General features: G+C 44.5%; 1 protein-coding gene across 13 annotated transcripts in view; it reads left to right on the top strand.

The window, feature by feature from the left end:
• LOC129709676 (interferon alpha-inducible protein 27-like protein 2B) overlaps positions 1-24,471 on the top strand; it is a 46,580-nt gene that overhangs the window by 8,235 nt on the left and 13,874 nt on the right. For 10 of the 13 annotated variants that reach the window (XM_055656189.1, XM_055656185.1, XM_055656188.1 and 7 more), the window contains 3 exons: positions 3,173-3,208; positions 3,885-4,046; positions 7,358-7,785. In XM_055656189.1, the coding sequence (XP_055512164.1) occupies positions 3,173-3,208; positions 3,885-4,046; positions 7,358-7,497 (338 nt within the window). In that variant the 3' untranslated portion in view covers positions 7,498-7,785. Of the gene's footprint in view, positions 1-3,172; positions 3,209-3,884; positions 4,047-7,357; positions 7,786-24,471 lie in introns of those variants that run through there. The other 3 variants (XM_055656179.1, XM_055656187.1, XM_055656180.1) reach the window with 3 other exon arrangements.

The following is a 24,471-nucleotide window of genomic DNA, read 5'->3' as shown; positions in this document are numbered from 1 at the left end:
CTCCCAGGGGGAAGCTATGAAACAGAACTTAAAATGGAATGGGCGAATACCCCAGGTTCAGTAATCGGTTTGTTATAAAACCTCTGAAAAGCCAGTTCATTTGACCACCCTGCAGCCGCGAGGATATGGTCTAGAGGGATGTCCATTGCCCTCGCTGCTGACGTTGATGCCGCCCTGGTGGAGTGTGATTTAAAATTGTCAGTGTTTACTCCTGCGCAAACCAGAACTTGCTTCAGCCACCTTGAAATGGTCTGAACCGACACTTTCATATGCGGCTTTTTGTGGCTAATAAATAATGCTACTTCCGAACCCCTGAGGCTCTTGGTGACCTTGATATAATATTGCAAGTGCGCCACTACACACAGTCGTAAATCCGTTGGGTATGCCGACAAAATAAGCTTGAACCCTGACACCCCTGGTCTGCTCTGCTTAATTAAATCATAAATGTAAAACGTAATGTCATTCCCAGATGATACCATCCTGTCCAGTCGCAGCTTCTGCAACGTCTGGACCCGTTTCACTGAAACCAGCGCCATGAGCATGACCACCTTAAGGGTAATTTTGGGCAAAGACAGAGATGTGGCTGGAGCCCACTGGCGAAGCAGTGTGAGTACCACGCTCACATCCCAGATCTCAGAACACCTGAGCCTGGGGGGATTGGAATTAAAAATACACTTCATAAACCGGGATATTAAAGGGTGAGATCCAACAGATCCCAGCCATAAGTATGATGACAGGGCACTTCTGGCACTATTGATGGCACTATAGCTCAACCCTTCATCAAAATACAGCGTTGACAGAAATTCTAGGACATCTGAGATGCATGCCGTATGATATGTAATGTTCCCCCTTGAACAGAACACCTCCCATTTCCTGACATGAGAAACGTCCTGCTTTTTGGTACTATCCCTCCAGGCTGCTGTGATCACATCCATGGTACGATCGGATAGTCCAATACCCAGGTATGGCCTCCTCAGAATCTGCAAATTAACAGATTAATACGGTCATGTAACGGATGTTGATCCCCAGTTACAGGGTGCACCGGTAGGTCGCTACGTTTCTGGACAGCCATAAGAGGCTGTGTTATTATCTCCAAAATTAGGGGGAACCATGGCTGTGCAGGCCAGTCGGGTACCACCAAAACTCCTGAGGCGGAGTCCTGCTTGATCTTGAGCAAGCACCGACTGATGAGGCAAAATGGGGGAAATGCATATAAAAACATTCTGCCCCAGTGTTGCGAGAATGCATCTACCGCTACTGCCCCTGGGTCTGGTTTCTAAGAAATACTTTGGTAACTGGTGCTTAAGTCTGGATGCAAACAAATCGATATCTGGCATCCCATTCCGAACAACAATATCATTAAATACATCATGATTCAACATCTATTCTGTGTTGTCATTGAATTTGCGTGACCTGGTGTCTGCCACCATGTAGAATCTACCTGGAAGGTAGATAGCTGAAACCCAAATGTTTCTTGTAATACACCAGTGCCAAATAAGATTAGCCAATCTATCACAAGACTTGATTCCACCCATGTGATTAACATAGCCACTGCCTTAGTGTTGTCAATCTGAAGATGAACATGTAAGTGACTCGTAGTAGTACAATAAGCCTTAAGCTCATAAAATGCTCCCAATAGCTCTAAATAGTTAATCCCATGTGATTAAAGAATAAATGCCTCATGCATATGCCATCTGCCTCCACAGCTAGAGATGGTATCAGTAGCACCCTAACCTAGGGCACTAAAATCAGTCTGTAAAACAACTGAAGGTTCCTCAACCAGAATTTTGCAGGAGCAACTTGAAATGTTCCTTTCCCACCACTGCACTTCAGCAATAGCTTCAGCTGGTAATTGCATGGGCATGTCGAAATGGCCTGCATGTATCCTGAGTGCCTGTACCTTTGCACGTTGCAAATCTTGGTAATGGAAAGGTCCATACTGTGCAGCTGGAAAGGCAGCTACTAATTTGCCAATCAAGCTGGCCACATGTCTAATTTCTTGTCCCTGGGCAGAGTCACTGACATGTGAGTTGAGTTAATAGTGAATCCCAAATAATCAATAACTAACTGGTATCAATTTGTATTTAACTGGATGAATGAGAAACCCCAATCACTCAAACATGAGTTTAACAATTGAAACAGATAATTCAGCTGCTTCCCGGGTCTTCCCTATGATTAAGATATCATCCAAATAAGCCATTACAATATGACCCTGAACCCGGAGTAGCCCCAGTACTGGTTTTAACAGTTTTGTAAATAGTCAAGGGGCCGAGGTTAAACCATTAGGCAGTGCTTTAAATTGCCATAATTGCCTCATCCAGCTAAATTTCAAATATCTCCGATGATCCCTATGAACATGCACTGAGTAATATGTATCCTTTAGATCTGTACATGCCATATAACATCCTCTGGAAACCAATTTCTGGCAGTAACAAATGTTTCCATTTGGAAATGTTTATACTGCACAAAAGGATTTAGGCTCGTCAGGTCAAGGATGATTCGACTCCCACCATCCTTCTTTGGCCTAGGAAAGATATTAAACATGAATTGATGAGGTTGATAAACTGCCTTCTCAATTACCCCTTTTTTATATAACTTTTCAATTTCAGCTTGAACCACCAAATTCTCTTTAGAGAGAAAATGAGTGCCCAGCTTGGTCTATGCTGTGTGGGTGGAAGCAGATTGGGAAGGAATTCAATTCGAAACCATTGTATACTGTGCAGTATAAACAAATCTGATGTTATCCCATACCATTCCTTCAGAAACAAGTGTAATCTCCCCCCAACTTGTAGGTGACTCTCACTCAATATGTTCCGACAAGAACCAGACCCACCTACCTCCATGGTCACGGTGGAATTTTCTGTGCCGTGGTTCTGGTGGGAAAAGGCATGTTCGCCCATGTCCCTGCTGGAGTGCGCCAGCTGCGCACATTGAATGGCCGGCTTGGTCCTTGACCTGATCCGGTTTCAGCAAACCGCTTGTAGGGATACTGAGAATGAGAAGGTAGACACAAAATGCTGGAGTAATTCAGCGGGACAATATTGGGTGACATTTCGGGTCGAGACCCTTCTTCTTTCCTACACATTTTGTCCGCTCCAGGTCAAATGAGAATCTTGTATTTGGTCTTGTTGAATACTTGACTAATGTTTGTATTTGATCCTTGCATTTACAGATTGGTCAAGAGTTGCCTGGGTTGCTGGAGGAGCAGGTACATAAACGGCTTACATTGATAAACCTTATGTCATTTTCTTGATCTCTCTCAAAGTGTTTACACGCAGTCACTCTTGTTACCAAAGCAGATGTAGCAACCAATTTGTGGGTGGAAATGGCTCATGAATAGGAAATGAACAAATAACTACCTGTGGCATTTATTTCGTGAGAAATGTTGCCCAGAGCAGTACTCCCTGCCAACTGCTGTTCATTATATGTGACATCTTCTGTTGCACTGTGGAAGCAAATGGTTAATTTGAAGCCTTATCTCATCTAAAGAATAAGCCCTTTGCCAAATTAGATTTCCCCTAGCACTCCAATAATTGCACCTCAACTGGATGTCACATTATCAATTGGCATTCAAAGATGGTGGCACAGTGGTTATAATAGTTGGTTAATGATCTAGACATTACAGTTCACGTCCCTCCATTCAAAGTCAATTAACAAACTGGAATTGATCAAAGGCATTATTTCGCATTACTAATCGCCACAAAATAAATAATTCACCAAAGTCCTTTAGGGGAAATCTACCCTTTTTATCTGGTCTCCAGATCCACCAAATATGGTTGACTCTTAAATTCTCATTGGTGGCAGCCAACAGCCCAAAAGCATTGGTGTGTTATCACACACATTTTTAGTTCTCTTAACACCTCACTTTATGTCCTACTTTGCAGTTATTGTAGTGGTTGCTGCCCCGCATGTTATCGGGGCACTCGGGTTCACTGCCGCTGGAATATCAGCTGGATCTCCAGCAGCAAGTATGATGTCCTTGTTTGCTGGTATGAATGGAGGAGCAACAGCGGCAGGTGGTGTTGTGGCAATTTTGCAGTCTGCCGGTATGATTTAATGCTTTTTATTAAGAAAATTGAGTAAATCAATGCTGAATATTGTTCTAAATTTAATCACTGGCACAATGACATAAGCTATCCCTCCAGTTACAAGTATAGGTATGTGGCTGAGGTTTTTGAGGATCAGACGTTCCTCAGTTAGTTATTTAATGTGGATATTGATAAACAGTAATTAGCAGCATAGTTAATATAGCTGAGTGGGCAGCCTAATCAAAATATTCCTCTGACTTTTTTCATTCAAAGTGGAACTGGTAAAATACCAAGTAAAAGCAAAAACATTTGATAACAAAATGTTGCCGTTCATTAGATTGCTCATTTTAAATCAGAAAATGCATAAAAGGACGAATAGAGAGAGAGATAATTTTAAGAGTGATAAAGAGAAAACATTCATGTTGAATCCCTGGCATTGATGTGCTTTTCACTGTCATTGAATATCAGAAATGGAGTGCAGCACCGAATATAGCAGAAGGGAAATAATTCAACTTAGGTCAGAAAAAAAAGAGACAAACTGCTGAATTATCCAGCGTGTCAGGCAGCATCTCTGGAGAACATACATAGTTGTCATTTCTGGTCGGGATAATTCTTCAGTCTGATGTTTTCCAGAGATGCTGCCTGACCTGCTGAATTACTCCAGCACCTGGTGTCCTATTTTTTTGTAAATCAGCATCTGCAGTTCCATACTTCTTCATCCTTGCTCACCTTCACTAAACACATGCAAAAGCATTGCCCACTGGTCTCAAGTGAACGCTGCATTGTACATCCATCCTGTTGACCAGCTCCTGTAAGTGTTTGCTGTTGTGCATAAACACTAAGTGCAGGAATAAAATCCAGATTTTAATTATTCCGGGATTATGCAAAAACATGTCCACCACCGATTTTCTGGCACCCTTTGTTCCAAGGTCTTTCCGGATTATCCATTTTGCTGGATAAACTGAGGTCACGTAATAATGATACAACATTGCACCTCTGACCCACTCATTATTCCTCTCCCATGTCTCTGATACATCATGGACTGCCAGAAACCTAAATACAACAAATATTAAATGTGCTTATGCTTGACACCACGACTGTCACTTGGACCATGCTTCGAAGCCCAAGCTAGTGTTAAATGTAAGCAAAATAAGCTTGGAATTGCATATAACCGAGGGATCACTACCAACAGCTGCAGATGTTGATAATTGCTCGTTTCTAAGCTTCCCCCCCGCCCCCCCCCCGAGTCTAGTTTCAGTAAAAACACTGAATCAAGCACTTGAAACAACTACATTTTATGTTACCAAAAGCGCGTCACAGATCACACCCACCGCGGGTTTTTTTTTTTTTTTAGTATGTGTTAAATTATGTTTTTTTAATGTTTCTTTGTGTGTTTTGTATGGGGGGGGGGTAAGGGGGAAATCGCTTCGGTCGCCTCCTCCACGGAGAGGCAACTTTTTCCAGGTCGCCTCCCCCGTGGCCTAACAGCAAGGATCGGCACGGCCTTTCCCGGAGACGCGCCCGGGGCTTCAACGGCGGGCGCAGCGTGGACTCTCGGCGCGGAGCGGGTGAGCCCTCGCTGGAGGGGAGTGCTCCGTTTCGCTGGCCCGGGGCAGCCGGCAGCCTGAAGCCGCGGTCTGCACAGCTCCAGCTGGCGCGGCGTCTACAGCCCGGGATCCCTCGTGGGGGACCCGGGGGAAGAAGAAGCCATCACTGCCGGCCCGCGGCCAACTTCTACCACGGGCCCGGCATGGACTTACCATCACCCCTGGAGGGGAGCTTCGACCATCGGCCCTGCGGTCTGCGGTGCTTCTTGCTGCGGCGCGGCGGGAACCTTAAATCTTCGACCGCCGGCCTGCGGCCTACACCAACCTGAAGCCGCGGTCTCCGGTGGTGAAGAGACGATCCTGGACTTACCTTGACTTTGACTTTGTCCCTTACGATCTGGACGCCCGCAACAACGGCTGCAGAGGTGGAGGTCCCGACCACAGGGGAAAATGGAGGAGGTCTGACCAAGCTCTGTGCCTTCCACCACAGTGATGAGTGCCGTGGTGGATGTTTGTGTTACATTTTATTATGGTTGTGTGTTCTTTATTATTGTACCGCTGCTGACAACCCAAATACCACCGACCCTGGTTGTGTGGCAAATAAAATTCTATCTTCTATTATTATCTAAATGGTGGCCGATTGGGAAAGGGGGCGATGCAGCGAGACCTGGGTGTCATGGTACACCAGTCATTGAAGGTAGGCATGCAGGTGCAGCAGGCAGTAAAGAAAGCGAATGGTATGTTAGCTTTCATTGCAAAAGGATTTGAGTATAGGAGCAGAGAGGTTCTACTGCAGTTGTACAGGGTCTTGGTGAGACCACACCTGGAGTATTACGTACAGTTTTGGTCTCCAAATCTGAGGAAGGACATTATTGCCATAGAGGGAGTGCAGAGACGGTTCACCAGACTGATTCCTGGGATGTCAGGACTGTCTTATGAAGAAAGACTGGATAGACTTGGTTTATACTCTCTAGAATTTAGAAGATTGAGAGGGGATCTTATAGAAACGTACAAAATTCTTAAGGGGTTGGACAGGCTAGTTGAGGCCAGTTCATTGGCTATATTTAAGAGGGAGTTAGATGTGGCCCTTGTGGCTAAGGGGATCAGGGGGTATGGAGAGAAGGCAGGTATGGGATACTGAGTTGGATGATCAGCCATGATCATATTGAATGGCGGTGCAGGCTCGAAGGGCCGAATGGCCTACTCCTGCACCTAATTTCTATGTTTCTATCTATCTATCTATCTATCTATCTATCTATCTATCTATCTATCTATCTATCTATCTATCTATCTATCTATCTATCTATCTATCTATCTATCTATCTATCTATCTATCTATCTATCATAAGCTCCAGATCTTAGTGGATGGCAGGAAAATTGTGGAGCAAATGTCATGTGGACATGGGCTGTTGGGGAATGGGAGTTGTTGCCACACAGAACCAGAGACACTGGGCTCAATTCTGACCTCTCGTGTTGTTTGTGTGGAGTTTGCACGTTCTCCCTGTGCTCACATGGGTTTCCTCCCACATCCCACAGACGTGCGGGTTTATAGGTTGATTGGCCTCTGTAAATTGCCCCTAGTGTGTAGGAAGTGGATGAGAAAGTGGGATAACATCAAACTTACAATGTTTGATCGATGGTCGGTGGGCCGAAGGGCCTGTTTCCATGCTGTGCCTCTAAACTAATCTCTGAACTGGCATTAACTTATTATGCTGAATAAGTCGTGAAGTCTTTCTATGTCGGGGAAAATATGACAATTATATTTTTCTTTTATTCTTCAAGGAGCCGTTGGATTAACTGCAAGTGCAAAGGTTGCCCTGGCGAGCGTGGGCGCTGGTCTTGGCTATGCTGCCAAAATATATATCATGGAGTCTTCAGATGAACATTGTGTTACAAAGTTGAAGGGGTGGCGTTTTGTGTAAGTTTATCACTAAATGCAATTCCAATGTGTTTTTGCATGATCCATTCTGAGAATAAAATTATCTGTTCTGGATCATCATATTGTTAATTTGTTAATTTCAAAGGATGAACAATAGTCTGTACCACAATAAACATTGCAAGGTTCCCTTTCTCATCCAATTGATGCAATAACATTGACAGAGGTCGAATGGAGACTTTTGAAAATGTTGTTAACATTCACGTTTTTCTTCAATGCTACTGTTCAAGAGTGATTCTAGATGAATGCAAAATAAAAAAAAGTTATATCACAATATTCTATCTCAGTATATGAAGTCATTGGGGAAAAATTAATATGGTGTTGATGATATCTCTACAAACTGTTCTAACATCTAATGTTAGGGTGTGAGGGGTTATGGGGAGAAGGCATGAGAATGGGGTTGAGAGGGAAAGCTAGATCAGCCATGATTGAATGGCAGAGTTTATTGGATGGGTCGAATTGCCTAATTCTGCTCCTAGAATTTATGAATGTGGCTCCGTAGGTCTTGCAGGGCTCGAAATTAACGGTTGCCCGGTTGCCAATGGCCACCTAAAGTCCCACCAGGCAACCTAAAAGCCGTGTCATTTTTCCCGGCTTGGCAAGCGAAGGGAAGTTTGGCTGAGTTTAGCTGACGTGGACAGCAGACGGCCTGATGCAAACTGTACCGGCGTTTCTCAGAGAACTTCTACCTTATCCTTGTTCCCTGCCTTGCCCTGTGGAGTTGCTGCTTGTTTGTGAACCAGCGGCCCAGGCAACGGATTGGCGCTCGACACCGCTGCAAATTGTTCTGTTGCTGTTGTTCCCTTAAAGGGCCTGTCCCACTTTGCGATTTATTTCAGCGACTGCGGAGCGTCAGTGTCTAACCCACGTAAAACAGTCACTGGACTCGATCCCCCAATATTCTGCATGGGAACTAAACTTTTGGCCACGAGTTGTCCCAGAGGCAGATCTCTTTCCCAATGGTCTCTGGCCACTGAGTCTAAATACCCAGCACCCATTTTGAAGCAAGGCGAGGGGGCAGAGGGGGGTGTTCCAAAAGTCTGCATTTATCCCATAGTCAATGTTACTAAAACAGATGATGTGAAGTAGACTTTGTGCAGTACTATTAGTGGGATCTAGCTGTCACAGGCTGGGTCCACAAATGGGGGGCGTCAGGGAAAGTGGGGGGAGGGGGGTGATGGGAGAAGGGAGGGAGAGGGGGAAAAGGGGATGTGAGGGAAGGGGGGAGAGTGGAGAAGGGGGAGAAGAGTGGCAGCGGGGAGGAGGAAGAGGGGAGTAAGGGAAGAAGGGTGGGATTGGAGAAGGAGGGATGGGGACGGAGGGGGGAAGAGGGGGGTAGAAGGGAGTTCAGTCTACACTCACTGAATCCATCCCTGTGGAAATTTAGAGATGGTGATTTGGATCTGGAAGCGGACCAATGCAAGATAAAACTGAACGATTCAGACATCTTTTCATTTGCACAATTGATTTTATTGTATTAAATGTAATATATTAATGTTTAAAATCCATGCATTGAAGGAAGAATATTTTACAGCCCATCTGTGGTCCCTAACCCTAACCAGGTGTCACTAACAGGGCAGCATACGTCAGCGTGTGACACAGCGCACGACACCCAAATGTCGCCCCTGGATTTTGAACATTCCAAAATCGTGGGGCAACAGGGAGACACCGCCTGTCATTACATGCGTCACAACGCGTCACGACCCGACCACTACCTGACAACCTCTTTTCAGGCTGTCACCGAAAATGTCGCCCAAGTGGGACAGGCCCTTAAATCCCTAACCCACGGGAGGGGGAGAGAAACTGCAAAGCCACCTGCCCGCGTTTGGTCCATATCCCTCCAAACCTGTCCTATCCATGTACCTGTCACTGTCCCTGTCTTTCTATCTGTCTCTGTCTCCGTCTCTGTCTATCTCTGCCTCTGCCCTTTCTGTCTCTCTCTGTCTCTGTCTCTGGCTTGCCAGTCCTCCCCACTTTTTCATCAAAAACCCACCCCGAAATTTGGACATTGAATCTCCCCCTAATGCTCCAGTGTAGTGCCAAGTAACAGTCATGTTGCTGAAAGGGTTGTTGTGATACAGCATGATGTTCCTAAAGTCCCACACCAGAAGAGCTACCCAACATCTGCACCCTCCTTGACCTCATCCTTACCATACCGGCAAGTTCAGCTGAGGCTGAGCGAGTCTTCAGCCGGCTGAAGTAGCTGAAGACCACAATCAGAAGTTCCCTCCAGGACGACCAGGTGAAGGACCAGCTCCTCATCATGCTGCAGGCCAGTAACATCAAGGACTTTGATCCCCAGCCAGCCATCAACTTGTGGCATGCAGGAGGGATGTGGGAAAGGAGGCCTGACACAGGAGAAGACTCAGCTGCAGCATCTGCCTCGCGACCTCACCCTGACAGTGACAAGTCTGATGAGGAGGATGCTCTGCTCAAGAGTGACTCAGATGACAATTAAAGTGACTTTTAGAAGTATTTGAACAGCTGTGTCTTTACTTTGCTTTTCAGGAGATGGTTTAAATATCAAGCAGAATAGTTACACAAGTTTTCACAAATATAATGTTTCTGGTCATTTAACTTTGATATCCCCCCCCCCCCCCACCAAAAATAAATAAATAACCACTTCAGCCATTTTTATTGCCCTGCTGGACACTTGCCAAGTTCCATTCAAGATTGATTCAATATAGTCACCTACTTCCATGACTCATCTTCTTAGTGGGCACAGAGTAAAAGAAGTACCATGTACATTCAAAAGTATGGTATAGGTCTGGTCAGGTAATAATAAAACAGTAACAAGTATGTTACAAGAAAAAGAAAATCAAAGGACACTCCCATCCTCTTTATTTCTTTTAAATTACAAAATCCTAGAGCAGAAGGGATATTATGTATCTATTTTTCCCCTCTTGATGTTACTGCATCTACTTTCAAAGGTATCAAACAGATCGATTCAATTCTTTATCAACTTACCTTGCTGTGACTTGGCACAACAGAGATTGATGATTGAAGGTTGAAGAGGCAAAGACACATGCTATGGCCATGTCATGATGAATATATGTTACCATGGTCCAGGATTTATTGACAATAGGTTGATCATACGCTGAATAATCCAACCACATTTTTGTTTGCAAGTGGAAAGAAAAAATAGAAATTGCATTCATTGCAACGTGTAAAAAAAGTTGAGATACTGTATTATAATTTTGCTGCACGTCCACCTAAATGACCACGTAAACTGTCATTCGGCAACCTAAAAAGCTGCCAAGGTTACCCGGCTGGCAACGGCGAAAAAAAATTAAGTGAGAGCCCTGTTTTGCTTCCCCAAAGAGCCTTGGGATGTTAAATCATTGACGATATTGGGCTGGATTGTCCACTGATTCTGGAGCTAACCAGCCTCAGAAGCACAATGCTTTCAGTAAAAAACCTTAAGTGAGAGCCCCCCTGTTTTGCGCTGTTTCCCCAAAGATTTTTACTAGGCTTGGGATGTTTAAATAACATTGACGCAAAATATTATTGGGCTGGATTGTCACTCACCTGATTCTGGAGCAGGGTTGTATAAGCCAGTACCTTATTTTTACATTAAAAAGGGCTTTTTAAGCACAATGAATTTCATTTTGGGTAGGTATGTTGCAAAAGCGCCTACCTGAATCGTCGTTGCATGTTTTATTGTGAATTATTTAAATTAACACTTGGGTAAATGTTAATCATTTATTAAGAAATGGATAGTTTAGATCTTAATTGAAGTTTGAATCTGCCCCAGCCCTTGTTTATTGCGCAATTTTTGGCGCTATTTAAAAATGTTAATGTTTAGATGGGGGGCTAGTAATTGGTTTTTAAAACGCGATTTTACTAGGCAAGTTAGATTATTTTATGTTTGTTTGTTGCAATCGATAACTGAAATTTCATTCAGTTCTCTAGTAAAAAATCTTTTACTAGGTATGTCCATAAGTGTGTGAAATGTAATTTATGAAAATGGACTGTAGTAATTAGAAAGCATGTGATAATACAGAGATTTTTTGTCTCTGATTGCTTTAGATTATTAATGCTTGCTAAGTGTGTGAGTAATTTAAGGAGTATTAATAGAAAGCTACAAGGGTCTCTGAGCTTGAATGTTGCTCTTGAGAAATGGAGAGATTATGAGTAGAGTTTGAGATTGGTGTTGCCACATCTGGGAAATTGTACTTCCATTTTAGAGGTATAGCATGAAAACATGTTCTTTGGCCCATCATGCTGATCATCGTTCACCCGTTCATATTAGTTGGATATTATCCCACTTTTCCATTCACTCTCTACACACTAGAGGCAGTTTTACAGAGGTCAATTAACCTACAAATCCGCAAGTCTCTTGGGATTGTGGGATTAAACCAAAACACCCAGAGGAAGCCCACACGGTCACAGTGAGATTGTATGGAATTTGTGCAAACGGGATCTGAGGTCAGGATCAAACCTAGAATTCTGGCATTGGAAGGCAGCAACTCTAACAGCTGCACCATTTGTGGATCTGGTCAATTGAACCTCAGATACTGAACTTTCTTTAGTGTTCCATGCATGTCCTTGGTTTTTGAATTCAGACCTTGACCTCCTGTCGATTTCTTCCATTATCTCAGTGCAATGTTTGAAAAACATACGGGACTCGCTCTCCCAGAGTTGTTCTTAATATGCTCTGACATTCAATGACATCACTATCGCTGATCCCTGTTAGAAATTTTGCAACAAAGACTATTACAAAAACAGAGGTAGTAACTGAACAAACTTTATTGTGAGAGAGAGAGAGTCACACAGAGCCCAAGTGTCTGTGGGAGTCCTCTCTGAGCTAATGCTGAAAACCATCTCTTTTATACATTGATTTAGACAAAAAGCATCCAGACAAATGGTAATGAACAAGGACACTCAGAGTTCAAAGGAAATAACATTTAGCTGTGGAAAATTACACCGGAGCAAGAATAGCCGTTCTGCAAGTTCTGTGATAGACTCTTAATCTCCGAGACCTGTCAATTACTTGTGCCCTAGGCAGTTTTGGTAAACAATCTTGTGCAGACACAGATAGAATACACAAGGAAATAGTTACATAAATGTTTCCATCATTTTCCTCCTCTTTATACAAATCTACTGAATTATAATCTAAAACAAATTGATGTCCTTCGAGTTGAAGTCCCCAAGTTTCTTCACAGATCCACATGTTCTCTCGACTTTCTGCAGTTCGATCATTCGTGAGGGTTCAATCAGTCAGGAATGTTTCTCTCAATTCAATTTCATAGCATTGTCTCTCTTCTGCTTTGGTTGGTATTAGTTCGTATAACATAGTCATTTTCTTAGAAATGACATCACTATCGCTGTATGCGTGCTGCTTATGTTTGTTGAGTGTGTCCCTTTTTAAAAAGCTACTGTAATGCGCCTTTTTAAATTGCCCCTCGGGGACGAATAAAGTGCTTTGAATTGAATTGAATTAGTGAGGGCCGTTTCAATCAGGGAACTGCAGATGCTGGAGAATCGAAGGTTACACAGAAAAGCTGGAGAAACTCAGCGGGTGCAGCAGCATCTATGGAGCGAAGGAAAATTTCCTTCGCTCCATAGATGCTGCTGCACCCGCTGAGTTTCTCCAGCTTTTCTGTGTAACCTCCGTTTCAATCAGTCGCTGGGGGAATCCTCTCCCACAGGGAATGATGCAGCAGCCCAGGCAGACCAGTACCCCTGCAATGACTATGAAAGCGGTTAGTGCAGAAATAACAACATTTTTCCATTTCCCGAACCATGAGTCCAGGAACCGTGTCCAGGAGGTGACGACTCCTGAATTCTCAGCCAATTCCTCTGCCAGTGAAGTGAGTCCAGCCAGGGCCCTGGAGACTGACCTATCAGGTGTGGTATTATTTGGAATAAAGGTACAACAAGATGATCCAAACATTACACATACTCCTCCCTTGTCTGCTAGTAGCATCTCCAAGGCCATTCTATTCTGCCAGGCCATTTTGTGTCTATCTTCAGCTACTGTTTACTTTGTTTCTGGACCAAGTTGTATAACCACAGATGTAAAAGCTAATAGTAATTTAAATTGAGGTATATGGACGCAATATTGCAAGGCAGTGAAAGCATATTTGGTCCACAACCATTGGGGCTCTCTCTGGACATAGTAAACTGACGGTATTCTCAACAAAATGCTCCTTATGTCTTGTGCAGAGTATATTGCACCATATACCCTTCCCATGGATAACAATCTCCTGCAAAACTCCTCAACATTTCCTTTATTTAGATTTGGGGCAAAACTGGTGGCAGGCTTTGGAGAAAAATCATAACTTTAATTTAGTCTGAATGTGTGGCTCTTTCAGGCAGCTAATATGACCAGTTTTACCTGTAAAAGACAACTTTTCCTTATTGGCTCACCAACATTGAGAGTGGGCAAAGGATACCTACATAAATCATAATGCCATTCCCTATTCTAAAGACCTCAGCAGTGGTCACGTTTCATTTGATTGCTTCTCAACCTCTTTTGAACTGGATGAAGACAGTTTAGTTGAGAGTTACAGCATGAAAACCAAGTCCGTGTGACCAGCGATCACCCGTACACAAGTTGTATGTTATCCCCAGTTTTGTATCCTACACACTAGGGGTCTCTGTCGCTGTAAGGCAGCAACTCTACCGCTGCACCACAGTGCCTCCTCAAATCATCGCCACACAGGCCTTCATGATGCTGGCAAACGCTCTTAATGTCAAATCCATATTTGTGGCGTCTTGGTCTATAAGGATGATAATCATTGGCATTTTCGTTTGTATATCAGTAATCACCATGCATTGTTATAGTTTTTAAGATGAAGCCACAGAGCCAGAAGGTAACCAGAGTAAAATGCAAAGGAGAGATGTGGCAGATAGAATTACGTCTGAGGGGCAGGGGATGGTGGGTGGGAGGGGGGGGGGGGGGGGGGGGGGGGGGATGGTGGGGGGGGGGTGGGGGGGGGGGTGGGGGGGATTGTATTAAGAATACAACCACAAATATTTAGTAATTTGCAGCAGAAACAGTAGAGTTACAAAAGTGCTGTTCTGTGAAAATAGGAAATGAAACTTATCTTCGGATATGCTGCCAAAAGTTTGTTGGGCATCCGGGTAGATTTCTGAAGAAACAAAAACTTAACAACAGTTTCTAAACTGGAATCAACATTACCACATAGTTTGCACAATATGTGAAGTGCGTTCTATTGTTTTCTTACAAAACTTGTGCAACTACTTTATTTAAAGCATCATACCAACCAATTGAAAAGGTTGTCAATTCCCTACTTTCTTTTGGAGACTCAGGAACATGCAGATGAATGAATGAATAAGTTTAATGGCCAAGTATTCACATACAAGGATTTTGCCGTGGTGCTCTGCCCGCAAGTGACAACATGACATATAGTGAGAGTTAGGAATGACACATAAAACATTAAGCATTAATAATAAACCATTATTGATTAAACATGTGAATTAAATAAAATACCAGAGCAAAAGGAGATTTTTGGTTATTGAGTAGCGCTATTACTCGTGGAAAAAAAAGCTGTTTTTATGTCTGGCTGTGGCAGCTTTGACAGTCTGGAGTCGCCTTCCAGAGGGAAGTGATTCAAAGAGTTTGTCATCCCCGCCAGCTTGATCACCAAACTCAGCGGACTTGACATCTCCACCTCCCTCTGCAATTGGACACTGGATTTCCTCACCAACAGACTGCAGTCTGTTAGGGTCAACAACCTCACCTCCTCCACTATAACACTGAACACCAGCGTGCCTCAGGGCTGTGTGCTCAGCCCTCTCCTCTACTCCCTCTTCACCCATGACTGCATCCCTAAGAATGGCTCCAACGCCATCATTAAGTTTGTCGACGACACCACAGTGGTAGGACTAATCAGTGACAATGACGAGTCAGCCTACAGGGATGAGGTCCAGCACCTGACAACCTGGTGTGCCAACAATAACCTCGTCCTCAACTCCAAGAAGACGAAGGAAATTATTGTTGACTTCAGGAAGGTCAGAGGGGGCAGACATACCCCCATCCATATAAACGGGACTGAGGTGGAGCGCGTCTCCAACTACAAATTCCTCGGGGTACATTCCATCTCCAGCCCATCCTTTCACTGCAATTTGTTTTCTTACTTTTCCAGTTCTAGTGAAGAGAGATTAACCAGATACATGTACTCTTTCTCTTTCCACAAATGCCACCTGACCTGCTGAGTATATCTGATTGTGCTTCATATTTCCTGCATATGCAGCTTTTTCCTTCAAAGACATTAGAATACCCATATTTAAGCAGTAATTGTTAAAAATCAATTAATTTGTTGAATTGTCAAACACTGGTACACAGCTACAAACTATTTTTACAATCAATTGAACAGCAAACGTAGAAATTGAAGTGAATCGGATTCCAAATTAAAATTTATTGTCAGATAAATTCACAAACAACAGCAAAATGGAACAAATCCAAATCAAAACATCTTGTGTTCTACAGTGCATGTAGTCAATGAAGGAGAGTTTTGGAAGTGGACAGAGAAGCCCTTGTAGTGCAGCCAAACTAACGAACTAACTGGGTCCTTAACCTTTTATCACAACGGTAGCAGACAGTCAGGGTGGGCAGTTGGACATCAAGAACCATCGCTGTGAGCACTGGCTCACCCCAAGGCTGTGTCCTAAGCCCCCTGCTGTTTAGTCTGCTTACACATGACTGTACTGCTAGACTCAGTAACAACTATACCAACAAGTTCGCTGATGACACAATAGTGGTGGGTCTCATCAGCGACAATAATGAGTCGGCGTACAGGATGGAGGTGAAGCTGCTCACAGAATGGTGCAGATCCCACAACCACACTCTCAATGTGGAAAAAACTAAGGAGATGGTGATTGATTCAGGAGGGCTGGAAAACAACATCACCCTCCGCTGCATATTGATGGAGCTGCTGTGGAGAGGGTCAGGAGTGTGAAGTTCCTAGGACTCCACCTGGCGGATGACCTGACCTCTATGACCAACACCACAGCAGTGATCAAAAGCAAAGATCTTATAGCAGAGCAAGATGGGTTACTCTCACGCAAACGTGTAGTACGCTCATGGGCAGATTCATGGGTGATTATAGGACCCATTTTAGCAACCAGTCCCCGCCATCTTGCTCCGCCATCTTGCTTCCGGCCAGCGGGGCAGCGGGAGTGTGAGGCCCGGGGAGAGGGAGTGTGGGGCCCAGGGAGAGGGAGTGTGGGGCCCGGGGCATCGGGGAGAGTGAGTGAGGGACAGCGGGGAGATGGAGTGTGCTGCCCGAGGGAGAGGGGCATAGGAGGGGGGGGGATAAGGCCTAGTGTGTGTGAAGTTGCGGGCAGGTTTACAATGTTTCTTATTTAATGTCCCTTGTCTAGTCTGAAATAAAGTTCATCATTGGATCAGAAGAAATATAATTGCGTGTGTTATATGATTATATTTATTTATATCACATTCATGTATGTGTGTTTATAAACATTTTATTATTTAACAAGAATTAACAGAATTATGAACTAACAGAATTATGAATCTAACCCTATATCACACACAAAAACTTTCCCCGCAATGTCAATTACCCTGCGAGTCTGGTCGGGTCCGGTTACTACAAAGTCAACTCAAACACTGCTTGTGAGCCATTTAAAAAGAAATGTTTTAAAAAACATTAAAAAAGACAATTACCAGAGTCAAATTTTATTCTTGACAAGAAGTATGAACTGACAGAATTATGAATCTACCCCTATATCACACACACAAACTGTTGCCCCGCAACATTGATTACACTGCGAGTCGGGTCGGGTCAGGTAGGCTCCGGTTACTAAAATGGGCGGGGAAAAATGCCCAGGATCCCCTCCGTAGCTACTACACGTCAGCCCATTGTATTTCGCAGGAGTGGCCCATCTTGCTCTGCTCTAAGATCTTTGATCAAAAGAGCTCAGCAGTGGCTCCACCCTCTCCGGAGACTAAGGAAAGCAGGTCTCCCTACTGCTCATCTAAGGACCTTCTACAGGGGCACCATCGAAAGCATGATGACCTACGGCATAATTTCCTGGTTTGGGAGCTGCAAGGCTTACGAACAATATCAACTCAACAGGATAGTGAAGACCAAAGATCTTATAGCGGAGCAAGATAGGCTACTCCTGCTAAATACAATGGGCTGACGTGTAGTACGCTACGGAGGGGATCCTGGGCATTTTTCCCCGCCCATTTTAGTAACCGGAGCCTACCTGACCCGACCCGACTCGCAGTGTAATCAATGAACAGTTTGTGTGTGTGATATAGGGTTAGATTCATCATTCTGTCAGTTCATACTTCTTGTCAAGAATAAAATTTGACTCTGGTAATTGTCTTTTTTAATATATTTTAAATCATTTCTTTTTAAATGGCTCACAAGCAGTGTTTGAGTTGATTTTGTAGTAACCGGAACCGACCCGACTCGCAGGGTAATTGACATTGCGGGGGGGGGGGGGGGGAAAGTTTTTGTGTGTGATATAGGGTTAGATTCATAATTCTGTTAGTTCATTTTATTCTGTTAATTCTTGTTAAAGAATAAAATGTCTAGAAACACACATACATGAATGTGATATGTTGTGTAAACCTCCCCGCAACTTCACACACACTAGGCCTTATCCCCGGGCCCCACACTCCCTCTCCCGCTGCCCCGGGCCGCGCACTCCCTCTCCGGGCCGCGCATTCAGTCTCCCTCTTTTTTAATTTATTTGTTCAAACTAGTGGGCACTGTTGATCAAAGATTATAGAGGAGCAGCTCCTCTATAATCTTTGCTGTTCATAAGGCCAGTACTTGTTGTCCATTCCACCATTGTTCTTGCAAAGATTGTGGTGAGCTGCATTGTTGAACTGCTGCAGTATTTCTACAGTGCTGTGGCTGCAGAGTTCTATGACATGGACTCAGTAGCAATGAAAGTCAGTGAGAATGATGTGGGATTGAGGAGGGAGATCTGCTACTGCTGATGTGGCAATGAACCTGCTGCCTTTGGCTTTTTTGATGGTGGGGTTTACAGGCTTTAGAGATACTGCTGGAACAGCACAAGTGAGTAACCAACCTAAGCTCATTTTGGTTGATAGTGCACACTGCAGCCACTGTGAGACAGCGGTGAATGGACTGAATAATAGGCTGCTAATCAAGTGGGATGCATTGTGCTTCATGGTGTCGAGCAAAGATCCTATAGCAGAGCAAGATAGACCACTCCTGCTAAATGCAATGGGCTGATGTGTAGTACGCAACGGAGTGGAACATGGGCCTTTTTTTTCATCCATTTCAGTAACCCGGCCCGACTTTGTAAATCCCTCTCGGCGTTGAGGGGAACAGTTTGTGTGTGTGATATAGGGTTAGATTCATAAATCTGTTCATTCATAATTGTGTTACATTTTGTTAAAGATTAATATGTTAACAAATTATGATTCTGTTAATTGTCTTTTTAAATGTTGTTTTGAAAAGCTTTTCTTTTTAAATGGCTCATGTGCAGTGTTTGTGTTTGAGTTGATTTCTGTATTACTATTGTAATCATCTAATCACACTGCGTGATTGACAGGAGAGAGATTCTCATTTTTTAATCCGGTAGGCGGCGCGGCTCTGGCCAGCAGCGGCCTCTGCAGCCTGTCCGCGTTTTTATTATTTTTTGTCTGTGTTTTTATGTAGTTTTTGTTATTTTATGTTGGGGTGTGTGTGTGGGGGGGCGGGGGTGGGGTGGGGAAACTTTTTGAATCTCTCCCTGCACTGGAGACCCGACTTTTTCTCGTCGGGTCTCAGGTGTCGTTGAGGCCGCAACGAGGAGCGGCCTCCAACAGGAAGAAGCCGGGGACTCTGGTGCCGACTCACCGTTGCCGTCGCGGAGCTGGCCGAGTCCGGAGCGGGTGGAGCGGTGGAGGAGCGCTGCTGCTGCTGCTGCTGCTGCTGCTACCGGAGAGTCGGAGGCTCCAACGACAGGTCTGTGGACGGCGGCACCGGGAGCCCGCGGCTCCCTGGAGGGAGACCGCTTTTCGGGGCTCCTGCAACGGCGAATTCTCCCGCCCGAGTTGCGGGGTTGAAGAGCTCCTGGAGCGGGGCCTGACACCACTGCCCCGCGCGGCTGGAATGGCCGCGGACTCTGCGAGCGCACACCGGGGGCTCCAACACCAAGACCCGGTGTGCGACCTCGCACCACCCGGCGTGGCTTTAATGGCCGCGGGACAATTGCCATCGCCAGCCGGGGGCTATGACTTTGACTCTGACATCGGGGGGGGGGGGTGGGGGGGGGGGGGGGGGGGGGGGGGGGGGGGGGGGGGGGGGGGGGGGAGAGTGCAGTGGAGAGATAAGTTTTTTTTGGCCTTCCATCACAGCTATGTGATGGATGTTTATGTAAAATGTAATTATGTTGTGTCTGGGGTCTATTTGTGTGTAATGTATGGCTGCAGAAACGGCATTTCGTTTGGACCTCCAGGGGTCCAAATGACAATTAAATTGACTCTCTTAAACACAAATAACACTTATATTTTTCATTGATGGGAAGAATTATCTGCACCTGCTCAGCAGAGGGGAGACTGAGTAAGATGGCCAAAAATCACAGCTGTGAGAGGTAGCATTTTATCCAAAATGAATATATAGTGCAAACAGGAAGTGAGTGCATTTGCAGTAGTGCATTTTAACTTCAAGATAAAGCACCCAAGCCACCATTTGCAGTAAGTAGTGCCTTTCAACTTCAAGCCAATGCACCCACGCCACCATTTGCAGTAAGTAGTGCCTTTCAACTTCAAGCCAAAGCACCCATGCCACCATTTGCAGTAAAGAGTGCCTTTAAAATTCATGCCACCATTTGCAGTAAGTAGTGCCGTTGAACTTCAAGTCAAAGCACCCAAGCCACAATTTGCAGTAAGAAGTGCGTTTCAACTTCATGCCAAATCACCCAAGCCACAATTGGCAGTAAGTAGTGTCTTTCAACTTCAAGCCAAAGCTCCCAAGCCACATTGCAGAAAGTAGTGTCTTTCAACTTCAAGCCAAAGCACCCAAGCCACCATTTGCAGTAAATAGTGCCTTTTAACTTGAAACCAAAGCTCGCAAGTCACCATTTGAAATAAGTAGTGCCTTTCAACCTCTATCCAAAGATACCAAGCCACCACTTGCAGTAAGTAGTGCCTTTCAACTTCAAGCCAAAACACCCAAGCCACCATTTGCAGTAAGTAGTGCATTTCAACTTCAAGCCAAAGCACCCAAGCCACCATTTGCAGTAAGTAGCGCCTTTCAACTTAATGCCACCATTTGCAGTAAGTAGTGCCTTTCATCTTTAAGCCAAAGCACCGGCCACCATTTGCAATAAGTAGTGGCTTTCAACTGCATGCCACAATTTGCAGAAAGTAGTGCCTTTCAACTTTATGCCACCATCTGCAGTAAATAGTGCCTTTCAACTTCAAGCCATAGCACCCAAGCCACAATTTACAGTAAGTAGTGCCTTTCAACTTCAAGCCAAAGCACCCAAACCACTATTTGCAATAAGTAGTGCCTTTCAACTTCAAGCCAAAGCACCGAAGCCACCATTTGCCATTAGTGCTTTTCAACTTCAAGCCAAAGCACCCAAGCCACATTTTGCAGTAAGTAGTGCCTTTCAACTTCAAGCCAAAGCACCCAAGCCACCATTTGCAGTAAGTAGTGCCTTTCAACTTCAAGCAAAGCACCCAAGCCCCCATTTGCAGTAGGTAGTGCCTTTCAAATTAAAGCCAAAGCACCTAAGCCACCATTTGCGGTAAGTAGTGTCTTTGAACTTCAAGCTAAAGCTCCAAGCCACCATTTGCAGTAAATAGTGCCTTTCAACTTCAAGCCAAAGCACCCAAACAACCATTTGCAGGCAGTGCCCTTTTACTTCAAACAAACTATATTTTCATTTTCAAACCACATTAAGGGGACTCACAGTTGTGTAGACCTTTGTTAAATAGACGTGATCCATGGCTTCATCCATCTTGCTGAGACTGAGTAAGGCACACCACTTCATGGTTTTATAATCCCTCCCCCTCCCTCCAGCAGGGGCAGCAGAGAGAATGGTGAATTTTTAAAAAACATTAATATCTCTCTGATTTTTTATCGATGGGAAAAATCCTCCGCACCCATAAGGCGGAGAGGGGTTCTGAGCGAGGTGGCCAAAAATAACGGCCATAGGTGTGACGGCGTTCTGTCGGAAATTGCAGCACAGTGGGCCAAAAGTTGTCAAGACCAGAGTTTTAGTAATATAGATATCACAATATTTTCGACCGCCGGCCTGTGGCCTACATCAAGTTGAAGCCGTGGTCTCCGGTGGGGAAGAGCCAATTCTGGACTTACCTGGACTTTTACCTGTCTGCACATCTGGATGCCCGCAGCGGCAGCTGCGGAGGGTTGAGGTCCCGACCACGGGGGAAAATGGAGGAGGACTGGCCAAAATTTGTGCCTTCCACCACAGCGATGAATGCTGTGGTGGATGTTTGTGTTAAATGTTTAGTGTTTTTTTGTGTGTTCTATATCATTGTACCGCTGCTGGAAAATTCATTTTATGTCCAATGTGACGAATAAAACTGCTCGATTGATTGATTGATATTCTATCTCAGTATATGAAGTAATTGGGGAAAAATTAATATGGAGTTGATGATATCTCTACAAACTGTTCTAACATCTAATGTTAGGGTGTGAGGGGTTATGGGGAGAACGCAGGAGAATGGGGTTGAGAGGGAAAGCTAGATCAGCCATGATTGAATGGCAGAGTTTATTGGATGCGTCGCATTGCCTAATTCTGCTCCTAGAATTTATGAATGTATAAGAGGTGTTGCAGGGCTCAAAATTTATGTTGGCCCAGTTGCCAATGGCCAGCTAAAGTCCCGCCAGGCAACCTAAAAGCCGTGTCATTTTGCCCGGCTTGGCAAGCAAAGGAAAGCTTGGCTGATGTGGACAGCGGACGGCCTGATGCAAACTGTGCCGGAGCTTCTCAGAGAGACCCTGCCTTATCCATGTTCCCTGCCTTGCCCTGTGGAGTTGCTGCTTGTTTGTGAACCAGGGGCTCAGGCAGCGGATTGGCGCTCGACACCGCTGCAAATTGTTCTGTTGCTGTTGTTCCCGTAAAGGGCCTGTCCCTGCGACTGCGGAGCATCAGTGTCTGACCCACGTAAAACAGTCACTGACGCTCCGTATTCGCCGAAAAAATTGGAAAGAAACAGGCCCTTAAGTAGGTATGTTAGAATACTTACCTTCAGCGGCACTGCAATTCTGCCACTGGCCGTGTGCATGATTTTGGCGCATTTGAGGGGGGGTGGGGGAGGGGGCGGGGATAAAACGTTAATCGTTGGAGTGATTTTAAAATCAGCTTCTGAAGCCGTCAACGCCGACAATGGGGCTGGATTTTACGTAGGGGACAGGTAAAAGAAACTAGTTTATTTTTATGTAAAAAAAAGTGTTTCTTAAGATGCATTTAATTCAAATTTTAAGTTGCAACACGGTGATTGCCCCCCCCCCCCCCCCCCCGAATGAACCGGCAGTGTATTTGCTGCCGATATGGGGGACTGAAATCATCGCAACCGCAACCGCAGTGTCTCCGAGGATCCTCCAGTGCTTCTACGCAGCGGCGGTGGAAAGCATCTTGTCCGGGAACATTACCATCTGGTTCGGGAATTGCTCTGCCAAGGACAAGAAGGCTCTGCAGAGAGTAGTGCGTTCGGCCGAACGCACTATGGGAACTTCACTCACCGCCCTGCAGGAACTATACAACAGGAGGTGCAACTCCAGAGCAAACAAAATCATGAGAGACCTCTTCCACCCCTGCAACAGACTGTTCCAGCCGCTACGGTCAGGCAAACGCCTCCGTTGCCATGCAGTGAGAACGGAGAGGTTGAGAAGGAGTTTCTTCCCAGAGGCAATTCGGACTGTAAACGCCTTTCTCACCAGGGACTAACTCTACAGAACGTTTTTCCTTCTATTATTTATTATGTAAAATAATATGTGTGTTATGATTGTGTTTATAATTTGTTTGGTTGTTTTGTTGTTCCGCGAGCATTGCCACTTTCATTTCACTGCACATCTCGTATGTGTATGTGACAAATAAACTTGACTTGACTTGACTTGACTTGACTTGACTTGATGTTCCAAATGTTCGCGTTCCAGAAAAACCCACTCGCAAGCTTATTTAAATGGCTATTAATTTACAGGTATTAAACATTAAATTCCTGCCATTTGGCCTATAAACCCATGATAATGAGATTTAAAAATTATGTTATATTGTGAATTCTTGTGTGAATGTTATTTGGACACAGGCTATTTAAAAATGTTAATCTATTCTTAAGAAATGGATAGATGTTTAGATCTAGTAATTGAATTTTATAATTAGCTACAATTGGGTAACTTACTAATTATATGCTTTAATTTCAAGTCATCTAAGTAAGATTGTTTCATATTTGTTTCAGAATGCTTCAATCTACAATAACTGAACATTTCTTTCAGTTCTCTTAATTTTAAAGAAAGTTATGGGCTATTGACTATTCTCGATCACAGCTTTTGTGTTAAGTCAATGAAAAAGCAATAGGGAACAAGATGTTAATTTCTTCAGACTGACTGCAGGGGAGAAGGAGTTACAGAGATAAGAAAGTATAAGCGACCAAATGAAATGAAGATCATGGAAAATGTCGAATAGATCATTGTTAGCTTGGAGAAGGTGAGAACAGCGCAAACTGATAAAATGTAATCATGGGGACAGTCAAACTGGTGTTAGAACTGGATAGAACGGGATGGAGAGAGGGAAAACAAGGGTTACTTGAAGTTAACAAAGTCAATAGTCATACAGCTGGGGTGTAAGCTGCCCAAACGAAATATGATGTGCTGTCCTCCAATTTGCGCTGGGCCTCACTCTGACAATGGAGGAGGCCAAGGACAGAAAGGTCAGTGTGGGAATGGGAGGGGGAGTTAAAGTGTTTAGCCACTGGGAGATCAGGTAGGATTAGCAGACTGAGCGGAGGTGTTCAGCAAAACGATCGCCGAGCCTG

Source organism: Leucoraja erinacea, chromosome 26 (genome assembly GCF_028641065.1).
Source record: "Leucoraja erinacea ecotype New England chromosome 26, Leri_hhj_1, whole genome shotgun sequence".
Lineage (NCBI taxonomy): Eukaryota > Metazoa > Chordata > Chondrichthyes > Rajiformes > Rajidae > Leucoraja > Leucoraja erinaceus.
The sequence above is the reverse complement of the archived record's forward strand: the minus strand, read 5'-3'. Positions and strand labels throughout refer to the sequence as shown.